Source organism: Scomber scombrus, unplaced genomic scaffold (genome assembly GCF_963691925.1).
Source record: "Scomber scombrus unplaced genomic scaffold, fScoSco1.1 SCAFFOLD_116, whole genome shotgun sequence".
NCBI classification, from domain to species: Eukaryota; Metazoa; Chordata; class Actinopteri; order Scombriformes; family Scombridae; genus Scomber; species Scomber scombrus.
In genome coordinates this window covers 27,858-42,359 of record NW_026910360.1, presented here as the reverse complement: position 1 = coordinate 42,359, position 14,502 = coordinate 27,858, and the positions used below count along the sequence as shown (strand labels likewise).

Below are 14,502 nucleotides of genomic sequence, written 5' to 3'. Positions count from 1 at the left end.
TAAACTAGCGATTGAGACCATAACCACATTTTGAAAACGTTTACTGAGGTTAGAAATCAAGTGAGAAGTTGGTGAATTCTCCATTGACTTGTATACTTGTAGAGACGGAAGTCCTTTTGACACCAAAACGGTCGCCCCCTGGTGGCCTTTTGATAGAATGCAGTTTTAAGTTACTTCCGCGTTGGCCTCATTTCAGAGGACCGGAACTCCCCACCTGGAAGCAACGTACTTCCACCGACCCAATTTATATAATGCAACTGCAACACTTTTCTTTTTCTTATACCAGAATCAGTACAAAAAGACGAGCTCAGTGTAGCCAAAATGTACAGCAGGGAAGTTGTTTCCCCCCTATCATTTCTTTCACCGACAGATAAAATGGTAGAAATGGAACATAAGCTGAAAAATACTGGATGTGTAATGTGCTATTTTACATTTGCAAAAGCACTCTTTGTTCCGACTAACCTCTGTGCAGACACATATGACTTTAACAAACTTGTAATACTGTTGTGCAACGATGTTTTTTTCTAAGTATTAGCCTGTAGAGTTGAGCAATATGACGATATCTGCAATATCTCACGTTCTGCTTGGCCAATTTGAATATTTTTGCCAATAGATTAAGACCACTTATCTCTGGAAATAATGGATTTTGCGGTAATATGATGAAGCACCTTTCTGTGTTAACCAAAAACAGACATTCCCATTTTGTCTATTTGTCTAAGAAATTGTGCTACGTCAAGATTTAAATCCTTATCGCAATCTTTTTAAATTTACTGTGTGTGTGTGATCTCTGATTTCATCATATCGTCCATCCCTACTGGCCAATGTTAGTTTGAGAGATTTAGTAGTAATCCAAATACTGAATATCTCTTCTTGCTGCCAACTTTCTTTTGGACCAGTGACAGTAAAAAAGAGGATTTCTATGACCATGTGTTGCCTGTCTTTCTGCTCCAAAATCTAAAAGAAAGCTAAGAAAAACTGGCCGCTTTTGTCTCTAAACAGTAAATTCTTACAGATAATGTTTTTCTAGTTATTTGAAACCATGCATTGCTATATTTGGAGAGAAAAAGATCCTTGCACTTCGCTGTCACTAATAGCGACGATGTTGTGCCCGACAGAGAGAGAGGAGTTTTGGTAGTGATGGTGGTGCTGGCACTCAGTTTGGTAGAGAAAGAGAGAGATAGAGAGCTTCATATTTATGTAAAACAGTACAGTAGTGGTCCTGATACAAAAAAAAAGAAAGAAAATCATAAAATCATCAGGTTGTCCAGGTTCGATCAGCATACATACATACTGTAACCCAGACAGGAGCCTTTAAAATTCCCTTTGCGTCCATCCGCCACGCTTAAGTGTCCAATAAACCCAAATATTTAACATTATATTACTTGTGATACCTCAAGGATTTGTCGTTGATACTCATTAAGACAAGTTTTCCAATTTTTTTTCCCGAAAAAGTACGAAATCTGTGGTTGCTGTACAGTCTTTGTTCAAAGTGCTGATCCTTTTGTTGGAAAAAAAAAGAAAAACCAGTCGGTCAATGTGTCTTTTACTCTACTTTAGTGAGAGTTTGCAGGTCTGACAGTTTTCTCATAAATATTCCTCATCATTAAAAGGAAAAGTGAAAGAGGTGATGCTTTCCAAAAACGTCTGTCCTTCCATTTTTTGTCTCTTTGCTCGCGAAAAAATATGCAGAATTCAACATATGAGTTTCCCCCTGCTTGCTTTCATAAATTCTTTACATCATACAGTACATATATATTAATATTCTGTAAGGGTTTTTTTGTATTTTTATATATTAATGATACTCTTTTTCAGTAATCTAAAACAGCTTAGGTCAAGTCCTACGACGTGGTAAAGTGTCCACAGGCGGTAAGAGGCACTGTCTTGTGTTTTCTAAAACCTGACGTTTTAAAAAGTATTGAATCAGAAGTCATGCTAGTAGGCCGAGCGGTCGTCACAGAGAGGCAGTAGATCTCATCGGCTCGTTTACTCTTTGTCTCCGTCCTCGCTGCTTCCTGCAAAAAAAAAAAACACAAATCAAAATCCAGAAGGGATTAAACCTTTGTGTCGTCCTCCCGGGTCAAATTGACCATGTCTGTTTTGACTGTTCCTTCTTTCCTCCCTTCCTTCATTCCTTCCTTCCTTTCCTTCCTCCATCCTTCTCTCTTTCTTTCCTTCCTCTCTCTTTCCTCCCTTCCTTCTTCCTTCCTCTTTCTTTCCTCCCTTCCTTCTTTCCTTCCTCCATCCCCCTTTCTTCCTTCCTTCTGTCCTTCCTCCCTCCCTCCCTCCTTCTTTCCTTCCTTCCTTTCCTTCCTACCTCCCTCCCTCCCTCTTTTCCTATCTCCATCCCTCCTTCCTTTTTTCCTCCCTCCCTTCTACCTTCCTTCCTTTTTTCCTCTGTCCTTCCTTCCTTCCTTCCTTCCTTCCTTCCTTCCTTCCTTCCTTCCTTCCTTCCTTCCTTCTTCCTCCTTCCTTCCTTCCTTCTTCCTCCCTTCTTCCCTCCTTCCCTTCCTTCTTTCTCCCTTCCATCCTTCCTTCTTCCCTCCCTTCCTTCCTTCCTCCCTCCCTTCCTTCCTTCTTCCCCCCTTCCTTCCTTGACTCGAGGACAACAGGACGATTAATCTACACAAGTACAAGCTACTAGACATCTTCCTCCTCCCAAATGTTGGCAGATTTGAAAGATATTTGGCATGAAAGTGAATTATCTCATTAGTGAGCAACACATTGTAATTCAGTCTGTGGTTATATGCTGAAGCCAATAATTGCATCTACTACAGGATAGTTTCCCAGACAGAGATTAAGTCTAATGCAAGACTAAAGCAGCCTTTTAATGCCGTATTAACTGAAACATGATCATAAATTAATGCATGAATTAGGAGTCAATATTTAAATTAAACCTCAAAGGAGCCAAGTTTAATTTCAGATATTTGGAGTTTGAAGAAAGTCAAAAGCTCCAGCAACACTTGTAGTCTAGAAGAACTTTATAACTTTATATTTGTATATATATAAAGTTCTTCTGTACTACAAGTGTTGCTGGAGCTTTGACGTCTTCCTCCATGCATTTTGGAAGTGGGTTAAGTTGTGGCAGAAACCTCCAACCTGTTTCTTTAGATATTCAGAGTTTTTCAAATGTGAAAATTATCACCGATAGTTACAATCAGTTAAAATTCAAGGGAGATCATTTCACTGCTGTTAGCAAATACACTTGCTAATGAGGACTACTACAGAGTCAAATTTAATCTTCACTTCATTATTACTTAATTTACTGACTCCAGAGACGAGAACTAGCTAATACAAATTCAAGATGTGTTTCATAAAGCTGCAATTAATTACAATTATCTATTATTAGGCCTGCATGCTCTGCACTCATGTATTAAAAACAGCTCAATATCTTGCACGAATAATCTTAAATCTAAGAGTTTTGTTGGTAACTTGATACTCAGGCAATAACCAGTAATAAGATGGTTCCCCACTTACTGGAGAAAAATCCCTCATAACTTTGATATGAAAAGAGAAAACCTTAGATTTGTTGCAGCTTTGAACCATTAAGTCACATTTCTCTCTGAAGCTTTGTTAAAAAAATATCATTTGAGCCAGTAAAATCCAATTAACTAGTTTGGTTTTAAGTAAGAATACATTAGTTATTTTAAGGTTGACTCACCTCCTGCTGAATCCATATCAGAGTCAGAGATGTGAGTGATGGAGAAGCGGGACACGTTGGATGGGGAGACGGTGAAGCGGGAATACTGCACGGCTGGTTTAGGATCCGGGATTTTGTTGACGGGGCGAGGAGGAGGAGGAGGAGGAGGAGAGTCCGATGATGCTGAGGATGTCGGTAATGGGAGCAGAGGGAAGTCGTCCTCCCACTCGTACCCAGCGCCTGAGAGAAGACAGTAATTCAAACTTATTTGCTTATCGATTCATTAATTCTTCTTTAACCCTCCTGTTGTCCTCGAGTAAAGGAAGAGAAGGAGGAAGGAGGAAGGATGGAAGGGAAGAAGGAAGGAAAGGAGGAAGGAAGGGAAGAAGAAGGAAGGAAAGGAGGGAGGAAGGAAGAATGAAGGAAAGGAGGGAGGAAAGAAGGAGGGAAGGAAAGAAGGAAGGGAGGAAGGAAAGGAAGGAAGGAGGAAATAAGGAAGGAAGGAAGGAAGGAAGGAAGAAAGGGAGGGAGGAAAGAAGGAAGGAGGGAGGGAGGGAAAAAGGAAAAGAGGAAGGGAGGAAGGAAGTAAAGAAGGACAGAGGAAAGAAGGAAGGGAGGGAAGGAAGGAAGGAAAGAAAGAAGGAGGGAAGAAAGGGGGATAGAGGAAGGAAAGCAGGAAGGAAGGAAGGGAGGAAAGAAGGAACAGTCAAAACAGACAAGGTCAATTTGACCCGGGAGGACGACACAAAGGTTAATTACATTTTTAAAGAAGTTTTCTTGTACTTACTCTCCTCTGAGATGTTCCCGTCTGAGGAGTCGTCCGAGGCGCTCAACCTTTCCTGGGATTTGCTCCGTGAACTCTGACCCTCTGCTCCCAAAGAGAAGCCGTGTTCAGACAACTCTTTAGTCGGACTTTCCTGTGTGAAGAAAAATATATAGTGCTTGTTAGATAGATTTGACATCAGCTGTAAGTAAGTGATTTTTTTTTTTTAAACAGATAAACAGCATTACTGTATCAATGTTTTTTAATGTTGTTATCTCTTGTCTTAAGCCTTAAAGGATAAGTTCACATGTTTTTCAAGTCTGTTTTAAAACAGCAGTCAGGTTCCCAAATGAGCACTGAAACAGGTTCCTCTTGCTGTAATCATTCCTCCTCTTAATACTAATCATTAGAAGATAAATGTGCTTTCAATGTAAATGACGGGGGACGAAATCCACAGTCCATGTTTTGAGGAAAAATGTATTAAAACGTTTAAGGGAAGATAATATGAGGCTTCAAATTAGTCAAATAAAGTGGATATCTGACATAATTTCAATCTTTTTGGCATCAAATTCCCTCTTTGTGTTTCCTTGTTGAGCTGTGGTGGAAGTATAGTAACAAGAAGAGGGAATTTGGCACTAAAAAGACTTTAACGTTGACTCATTTGGAGAACTGAAGCTTCATATTCAAAACATTTTTGCACAGGAAGAGGACTATGGATATTGTCCCCCATCAATTACATTAAAAGTGCATTATGAAGGGATCTGCTAATGGTAAGTATGAACAGGAGGAATGATTACAGCAAGAAAAACTAGGTTCACTGATAATTTAGGGACCTGACTATTGTTTTAAGACAGATTTGAACATTTGTGAACCTGTCCTTTAATTTTGAGTCAAGTTTCTGTCCACTTGATTAATATAAGTCCAGCATTCACTCTCCTTCGCCACTAACTAGAAAACATCTTGGGCTTTTTTAGCTGCTAGATGCTCAACCATGTTTCCTTTTGATTTATCAAAGCTTTTTTTTGGTTATAAATGGTTATCTACAGGGGTTTAATGAGGGTATCCCATAAAATAAATGTGGCATGAAACCATAAAACAGTGAATTAAAAGAGGCTACAAAAACTTGTTGATCATTATCTTAAAATGTTGGCACTATGAGAGCACCTTTCACATTAAACTAAGGTTTAAATAGTAAATAGATGAATATACCCTCTGTGACTCTCACCTGATCGAACAGATAGACGGTGACATCATCAAAAAACGACACTGTCTTCTTCTTGCAGTCGAGGTCCTCCGCCAGGTTCTCCACTGTAAGCAGCGTCGGCATCTTGAGGAGGCTTCGCAGTTTGTGGGCGTCGCTGTTGTCGCTCACCACGATGGGCACCGGGTGGCACTCGTCCTCGCTCTCCTCCCCTCCGCTTTGCTCTCGCGCGCCGTACTTCCGCAGATCCTCGTCCGACTCGTCGCTGTCGTCTGTGTCGCCGTCCTCCTCGCCGTCCGCCTCTTCCCCGTCAGCCGGACACCCTCGGCCCTCTGTTGTAGGAAGCGGAGGGGGAGGAGTGGATGGAGGTGGAGGCGAAGAAGAAGAAAACCGCCTGGTGTTTGCCGTGTGCTGCAATGCCACCTCGTCTTTGGGTAAGGTGTGCAGGGTTTCTCCGGAGATCCCTGATGGCTTGTTTTGAATTGTCTTGATCGCTGGCTCTTCTGCTGTTTCTAAAGTTTGAGCCTCCTCCTTCGCTTCCACCTCCTCTACATTTATGTTGGAGTTACATTCTTCATGCAGGGCACCGAGGGCCTCCTCCATTGCTCCCACCACCTCTGCTGCCCAGTCTCCCAGAGAAGAGTTCTCCTCCTGAGATGGCCATTCATCCAGTCCGCCTTCTGCTATCGAGGCGCTATCAGAGTGCTGCAGAGGTAACCCCAGTACTTCATCCTGCTCACAGTCCTCTAAAGATGACTCTGCACCTCGAGTCAATGTGGGTTTACTTTCAAGTTTTATGCCTTTGCTTGCAACAGTGTCCTGTAATTCTTCCTCCTCCTCATTCTTCCTTTTCTCGCCCTTCTTTTCTTCCATGTGCTGTTCCTTTTCAACATTTTCTTCATCGTTTTCTATTTTCTCTGGTAGCTCCTCTCCTTCATCCCTGGACTGCCTTTCATTCTCGTAGTCTGAAAAGTAAGCAGAGTCTCTGTATGGGGTATTTTCACTCAGTGGTAGAAGGATGTCGTCACATGACTGTGAGGTACCTAAAGCCGAATCCTCATCCAGTGATGGCTCACCCTCTGTGGGCATCTCTTGGGCCTCAACTTCTTCCTCCTCCAGGCTCGTGTCAAGGGGAGGCTTTCCTAGAGGTTGTTCACGAGGTTCATGAGGCTCTTTGGGGACAAACTCAGGGCTTTCATTATTTTCTGTGTCGTAGCCGCTGTCCATCGCTTTAGGTGAGCTGGAAGGGTGAGAGCACGCAGGGCTGAAGCCTTCACAGGACCCGGCTGCAGATGGGAGATCCATCGAATCCATAGAATCAGGAGTTCCTACCTGCTTCTGTAGCGACTTGAAGGCAGGAGAAGCGTTCAGCTCGCTGGACTCGTCAGCGAAGATGCCCGAGGTAACATCGGTGATATCGTCTGTGATGTCATCGTCCTCTTCCTCATCACTGCAGTCGAGGATGTCGGCGAGGCTCACGCTGGAGCCACCTCGGTCTACGCCACTGTCACCGGTGTTACTTATCTCTGACTGTGGATCTGTGAGAGCAACCATCACATGTGTGTTGTCATCAGGAGGAGGAGGAGTGGCTTTCGTCATTGTAAGGGTCACCTCTTCTACTTTAGGCTCTGTTGGTTTTTGCATGATTAGATTTTCCTTGATTACATCCTCCCTCTTCTCTTTAAACAGTGCGTCATCTGTTGTGAGGTCAACATACTGCTCTCCATTGTCTTCAGTCTTCATCAAAGCAGGTTTAGGGACAATGGGACCACCTGGAGCTGGCGATAGATTGATCATCTCTTCATTGCTTGGGATTTCAATGGCCTTATCTCTGATGTAGTTGCTGTGGCTGTAGCTGTGACTATAGGTGTTGTTTCTGACTAGCAAGCCAGTAAGTGGATCGACAAAGTGCGAGTGGCAGCACTCTCCAGACGCTGGCACCTGAGTCTCGCCCTCATGGCACAGGTAAATGTAGGCATTGCAGTTGTCTGTGGGCACCATTGTGTGGTGTTTACTCAGATTAAGGCAAGCGCTGTTGTCTTTGGCCTGGTGGGGCTCAAGATAGTCAATGGGTTTAGGCAGAGTGTGGAAAGCCAGGCTGTGCTCGTCCGGCCAGGAGTCTTCAATGTCTGTACTCGGCATTGTGTAGTGGAAATCTACGTAAGCGTCTTGTTTGCAGCTGTGGCTCGCTCGTCTGTGGTGACCTACGCTGCTGTGGCGATGTTTCGAAGGCCAAGTGTTGCAGGTGTGTCTCTCAACAAATATATCTTCTTCGTCCTCCTCTGTATCACTATCTCTGTGTCCAATAAAGAGCGCCCCCTCTGTCTCCATGTCGATACTGACAGAGTGGCTGTTGTGCCTGGTGTGGCTGGGCATGGTCTTCCTCAGGGAGCCCATCATGTCGTAGTAGCCCCCCGTCACGTTCTTCCCAATGATAGAGGCCTGGCTTGTGTCTAGGTATGTGTCTCTGTAGGCCTGCTGAGGCGGACTGATTACAGAGGGGGATATACCCAGCGGGTTGTCCAACTCACCCAAAGCCTGGCGAAGGCTTCTTGACCCCCAGCTTTCCTGATGATGATGCTCACTGGAAAGCTCACCTCCAATCAGATAGTGATCTATCCCCAAAGATGGTGAGTGCTCATAGTAGTAACCCCCATCTCGGTCTTTATAGGACACATAGTGACTAGACTCCCAGGGTCTTATGGGGCTGCTGTCTGATACTTGCCCTAAAAGGGGCTCCATTGTCAGGGAGATAGCAGGACTTGAGTCATTTGAGTCATACACATCTGACTTAAGGATGTCTGCTGACCAATAGGGGCCCATATTCTTGGCCTGTGATGGGCAAGCCATGCATTCGCCCGAGTCCGCACTCCCAGTAAGGAAGCTCCCACTGCTGCCCTGGTAGTCTGGGCTGTAGGAGCACATGGTGTAGTCCAGATCAATGTTACAGTCTACTGGCTCTTCAATGCGGATGTAGTATTCACTGCTTATAGAGGGGCTATGGGCACTGAGGACGGGGAGTACGCCTGGAGCATGTAGATGTTTTGGTTGGTAGTAAGGAGGTGAAACTCCATGGCTGTGGCTCTCCATGGGGCAGCCTCCCACAATGCCTCCTGGTGGGTAAAATGCCTGATGACCCAGCGTAGCAGACGACTCCGAGGCTCTGTACGACAGCTCTGCCCTGGCATGCTCCCACTTGTACTCAAAGTTCAGGCCGTGGCTGGTCTCTGTGACTGTTAGTATGTCATCCCCAGACTCCGAGTGGTAGCCATCTCCGGTCGAAAACTGCTCGAGGAGAGGGAAAGAGGAGGAGGAGGTCATTGAGGGATGGTCTCGTGACATCACACAGGCACCACGGAGGTTGTTGTGTCCGGTATTGGGACGCATGGAGTTCCATCGCCTCTCAAAGTCCTCTTCGGCCTCGCTGGCCCCCTTGGCACACAGGTAGCTGAGCAGCAAGTGGACTTCCTCTGCGTTGGGCCTCTGATCCGGTTGGAGCCAGCAGAACTGCATCACCTCGTACCTGAGGGGCACAGATCAGATATAAAGGTATGACAAAAACATACAAGTTGTTGCAAAGTCTACATACTGATAACTTAGGATTCTCTGTGGAGGTGTTCAGATTCAACCCTGTTTCAACCCTGAGCCAACATTATTTTCAATTTGATGCATTTACGAAGGAGGTGGAGTATAACAAAAGACATAATATCTTCCTGTCTGAACAAAAAAATGGCTAAAGCAATCCTTTTATATACTCTAGAAACCCCAATCTATTAACAGTGATATAAGCTAATGAGAACAGCCATATTTTATATTTCATGCTGTATACTATGAGATCTCTATGAAATTTGAGCTAAAATACGTTTTGTGTCAGCATAATGACACAGTATTGTTGATTAATGTATTTGGCAAGTAATTATATAAATATTAAGCTTTTTATGGTTATGTTTAGGTACTTGCAGCACTTGGTTACGGTTAGGGAAAGATCATAGTCTTAGTTTAATGGAGAAAAGAGCAATGCAATGATTCCAAGTACAACATTTATTGACATTTAACCTTCGTGTCGTCCTCCCGGGTCAAATTGACCCCATCTGTTTTGACTGTTCTTTCTTTCCTTCCTCCATCCCCTTTTCTTCCTTCCTTCTGTCCTTCCTTCCTCCCTCCCTCCTTCTTTCCTTCCTCCCTTCCTTCTTTCCTCCCTCCATCCCCTTTTCTTCCTTCCTTCTGTCCTTCCTTCCTCCCTCCCTCTTTCTTTACTTCCTTTCCTCCCTCCCTCCTTCTCTCTTTCTTTCCTCTCCCCTACCTTCCTTCGTTCCTTCTTTCTTCCATCCTTCCTCCCTTCCTTCCTTCTTTCCTCCATCCTTCCTCCCTACCTTCTTTCCTTTCCTCCCATCCTTCCTCCTTCGATCCTTCTTTCTTTCTCCCTTCCTTACTTCCTTCCTTCTTTCCTCCGTCCTTCCTCCCTTCCTTCTTTCCTTTCCTCCTTTCCTTCCTTCCTCTTTTCCTTTCTCCCTCCCTCCTACCTTCCTTCCTTCCTTCCTTCCTTCTTTCTTCCTTCCTTCTTCCTTCCTTCCTTCCTTCCTCCTTTGCTTCGAGGACAACAGGAGGGTTAAGCCAAATCACCATTTTTTACCAACCTTAACTAAAGTGCTTTGTTGCCTAAACCTAAATACACAGGACTAAGTCTATAAACTCTGGTCTCTGGTTTGAGAATCCTGAAATCTGTCCCCCGACCATCCACGCTGACCTCTTCCCACTGACTTCAGAGCGATATATAAACGTAGCTTCATTCATCCAAAAACAACCAACAAAACGTTTCTTGTGAACATAATCCAGCAGGCCGACTCAACATAACTGGGAAAACAATTTAAATGTATATAAACATCATTTTTAGGACACAGGCTTGTTAGAATTTGTTTTTTTCTTGTTTTTAATTCTGAAATGTTATCATGTTTAATTCAAGGAACAAAAAAATAATTAGCACAGTGTTTAATTTTCTCTTAATGTTTGTTACTGTTTCCTCTCAGATTTCAGAGCAGCGTTCCCCCGTCTAGGGACCACGGATGAAAATGTGCTTTTAGACATTTTCTGGTGCAAATAACAAATGAATTAATGAAGTTGTAAAAACGGGACTAAAAAAAGAAGAAAACTGAAAAATAAATGTCCCCAAACTAGGAAAGTAAAACTGGCAGAATTTGCATAGTAATTAAATTCTTTGCAGTAGAAATGAGAATCCACTCGTCCTGAAACAGATTAAATAGTGTTCTGCTTGAAATAGTGTTAGTCCTCCTCCTCTTTTCTTCTCGAGGACTGTTAGATATGTTAACCCTCCTGTTGTCCTCGAGTGAAAGAAGGAAGGATGGAAGGGAGGAAGAAGGAAGGTAGGAGGGAGGGAGGGAGGGAGGGAAGGAGGGAGAAAGGAAGGAGGGAGGGGAGGAAGGAAAGGAAGGAGGGAAGGAAGGACGGAGGAAAGAAGGAAGGAGGGAGGGAGGGAGGGAGAAAGGAAAAGAGGAATGGAGGAAGGAAAGACAAGGACAGAGGAAAAAAGGAAGGGAGGAAGGGAGGGGGAGGAAAGAAAGAGAGAAGGAGGAAGGGAGAAAGGAAAGGAAGTAAGGGGGATGGAGGAAGGAAAGAAGGAATGGAGGAAAGAGAGAGGAAGGAAAGAAAGAGAGAAGGAGGGAGGGAGGAAGGAAAGAAGGAAGGGAGGAAAGAGAGAGGAGGGAAAGAAAGAGAGAAGGAGGAGGAAGGAAGGTAGGAGGGAGGGAGGGATGGAGAAAGGAAAAGAGGAATGGAGGAAGGAAAGAAGGAAAGAAAATCAGGAAAGGTAGGAAGGAAGGACAGAGGAAAGAAGGAAGAAGGGAAAGAGAGAGGAAGGAAAGAAAGAGAGAAGGAGGGAGGGAGGAAGGACAGATGGAAGGAAGGGAGGAAAGAAGGAACAGTCAAAGCAGACGGGGTCAATTTGACCCGGGAGGACGACACAGAGGTTGAAAGTGTATCTTAAATGTGTTTCTTTGTGTGTGTGTGTGTGTGTGTGTGTGTGTGTGTGTGTGTGTGTGTGTGTGTGTGTGTGTGTGTGTGTGTGTGTGTGTGTGTGTGTGTGTGTGTGTGTCTCACCAGCGCTCAGCCAGAGGCACTTTGAGCAGCGGTTTTGGGAGTCGCAGCTGCTGCTCCCTCACAGCGTAGGTTAGCACCTGTCTGTCAGAGTAGTGTCTGTAGGGTTGGTTTCCCAGCTCAAACAACTCCCAGATGGTAACACCCAGCGACCTGAGACAGAGGAGAACATGCACACCGTGAAGATTAAACACAAGGCAAGGCAGCTTTATTTATATAGAGCATTAAATACACAATGGCAACTCAATGTGCTTTACATACAACAAACATTTAACAGTAAGAATTGACATAAAAAAAACATAAAAACATGCAATTTGAGAAATAAAAATAATAACCCTATAATACTAAAAACATACAATTAAACCCCCCCCCCCCCCCCTTCCTTCCTTCTTTCCTCCGTCCTTCCATCCTCCCTTCCTTCCTTCCTTCCTTCCTTCCTTCCTTCCTTCCTTCCTTCCTTCCTTCCTTCCTTCCTTCCTTCCTTCCTTCCTCCCTCCCTCCCTCCTTTCCTTCCTTCTTCTTCCTCCCTTCATTCCTCCTTTCCTTCCTTCTTCCTCCCTTCCATCCTTTCTTCTTCTCCTTTCCTCCTTTCCCCCCTTCCTTCCTCCCTCCTTTCCTTCCTTCCTTCCCTCCCTCCTTCCTTCCTCCCACTTAGATGAGTGTCGTCGCAAGGATATAAAGACAAAAGTGTGTGTGTGTGTGTGTGTGTGTGTGTGTGTGTGTGTGTGTGTGTGTGTGTGTTTAACCCTACCAGATGTTGCTCTGTTGGGTCTGGTCAGCCACCAGCAGGTTTCCGTGCACCTCGTCCACCAGCTCCGGAGCGATCCAGCGCAGCGGCACAAACATCTGATCTAATGTCACGTAGTAATCATCCTGACAGGAAGGAGAAGGACGAGTCAAATATTAACAGAGCAGTAAACAGTGAAGAAAATCATCTTAATCATTATCTCAGCTGCACTGAAAAACAAACAATCAGTCTCAGTTACAAATCTGAAGCACTTTTAACATTTAATTCTGACAAAGACTAATTATTAGAAGAGAAGTTTATGAAGTCTGGTCTGTTCCTTCCTTCCATCCTTCCTTCCTTCCTTCCTTCATTCCTTCCTTCCTTCCTTCATTCCTTCTTCCTTCCTTCCTTCCTTCCGTCTGTCCTTCCTCCCTCCTTCTCTCTTTCTTTCCTTCCTTCTTTCCCTCCTCCATTCCCCTTTCTTCCTTCCTTCTTTCCTTCCTTCTTTCCTTCCTTCTTTCCTTCCTTCCTTTCCTTCCTCCCTCCTTCTCTCTTTCTTTCCTTCCTTCTTTCCTTCCTCCATCCCCCTTTCTTCCTTCCTTCTTTCCTTCCCTCCTTCCTTCCTTCCTTTCCTTCCTCCCTCCTTCTCTCTTTCTTTCCTCCCCCCTACCTTCCTCCCTTCCTTCTTTCCTCTGTCCTTCCTCCCTCCTTTCCTTCCTCTTTTCCTTCCTTCTTTCCTCCCTCCCTCCTTCCTTCCTTCCTCCCTCCCTCCTTTCCTTCCTTCCTTTCCTACTTTCCTCCCTCATTTCCTGCCTTCTTTCCTCCTTTCCTTCCTTCTTCCTTCTTTCCTTCTCTTCCTTCTTCCTCTCTTCCTCCCTCCCTTCCTTGACTCGAGGACAGCAGGAGGGTTAAGCTGCATTCATGTGGTATTTATCATGATATTAATATGTGGTCTTGTGTTTCATCATGTTTTTAATATATCGAAACAGTTAATTACAGTTTTGACTAATTGCTTTTCCAAAGAATCCCACCCAAACATGTATTTGTTGGCTTTTTAAATCGTCGTCCTTTATTACATTTAAGCACTTAAAATGAGCACTGAGGAATTTAATCTGTCATTTCTGTAGAAACTCACTCGGGTGGAGTAAATGATGTTTTTTCACTCGTTTACTCAACTCAACAAGCTTCCTTCATCTCATTCTTTTTCCCATTTGGCCACATTTCCCGGGAACAAATTAAACTATTTGCAGAGAAAATAACGCTGCTTGTGTTTGTGCATATTTTACAGAGTGCATGTTTTTTCTACCTTGTACTTGGCCTGAGACAGACCGTAATCTCCAATCTTCACGGAGACGTCGGCGGTCAACAAGCAGTTCCTCAAAGCCAAGTCACTGGTGACAGAGAGGGGAGGAGGAGGAGGAGGAGGAGGAGGAGGAGGAGGAGGAGGAGGAGGAGGAAGAGGAGGAGGAGGAGGAAGAGGAGTAAACAGCTGTTACATTTCTTCATTATTTATAAACATACTAAACAAGACCAGAACATTGCAGAAAGGTCGTATTTCTTGCATAACAGAATAAATCACATGACTGACGGGCTACAAAATACAAATTATTAACCTTATGAAATAAAGTTGGCGCAGGTTTGAGTTGTTCTGGAGACGAAGGGTCACCGCCTGCAACAAAATCACTGATGCTGGAGTCTGTAAGGAGCACTCAGGCAGCACCAGGATATTGTTCCAGGAAGCAACCGGGAGAAGAAGCAAAAGAAGTGGTGCAAATCCTGAAACGCCTGATATTTATAAATTAAAAAAAACATTAAGAAGCTGCAGAGTGTGCTTCTACCTGTGTGTGAAGTTGTGTTTGTGCAGGTGCAGCAGTCCCGAGGCGATGTCACAGGCCATCCGCTGCAGGATCAGTGGCTCCGGTGTCACGGTCTCTGCAGTCCTGCAGCTCCGGAGGTAACTCTTCACATCCCCCTTTAAAAAACACAGCAAAAACCGATGATGAGTGGGAGGAAACATTCAGATCTGGACATAAAATCTTGCAATAAAAGGAAAACAGTTAGAC

The 14,502-nt window shown here is 44.3% G+C and overlaps 1 protein-coding gene across 2 annotated transcripts in view; it reads right to left on the bottom strand.

Moving 5' to 3' along the window:
- Positions 1 to 116: 116 nt before the first annotated feature.
- aatkb (apoptosis-associated tyrosine kinase b) overlaps positions 117 to 14,502 on the bottom strand; it is a 41,870-nt gene continuing 27,484 nt past the window's right edge. Inside the window, exons 6-13 of one of the 2 annotated variants that reach the window (XM_062415099.1) lie at positions 14,278 to 14,411; positions 13,746 to 13,830; positions 12,464 to 12,585; positions 11,716 to 11,865; positions 5,626 to 9,124; positions 4,425 to 4,554; positions 3,659 to 3,877; positions 117 to 2,012 (exon numbers count right to left, since the gene is read on the bottom strand). In XM_062415099.1, the coding sequence (XP_062271083.1) occupies positions 1,984 to 2,012; positions 3,659 to 3,877; positions 4,425 to 4,554; positions 5,626 to 9,124; positions 11,716 to 11,865; positions 12,464 to 12,585; positions 13,746 to 13,830; positions 14,278 to 14,411 (4,368 nt within the window). In that variant the 3' untranslated portion in view covers positions 117 to 1,983. Of the gene's footprint in view, positions 2,013 to 3,658; positions 3,878 to 4,424; positions 4,555 to 5,625; positions 9,125 to 11,715; positions 11,866 to 12,463; positions 12,586 to 13,745; positions 13,831 to 14,277; positions 14,412 to 14,502 lie in introns of those variants that run through there. The other variant, XM_062415100.1, reaches the window with a different exon arrangement.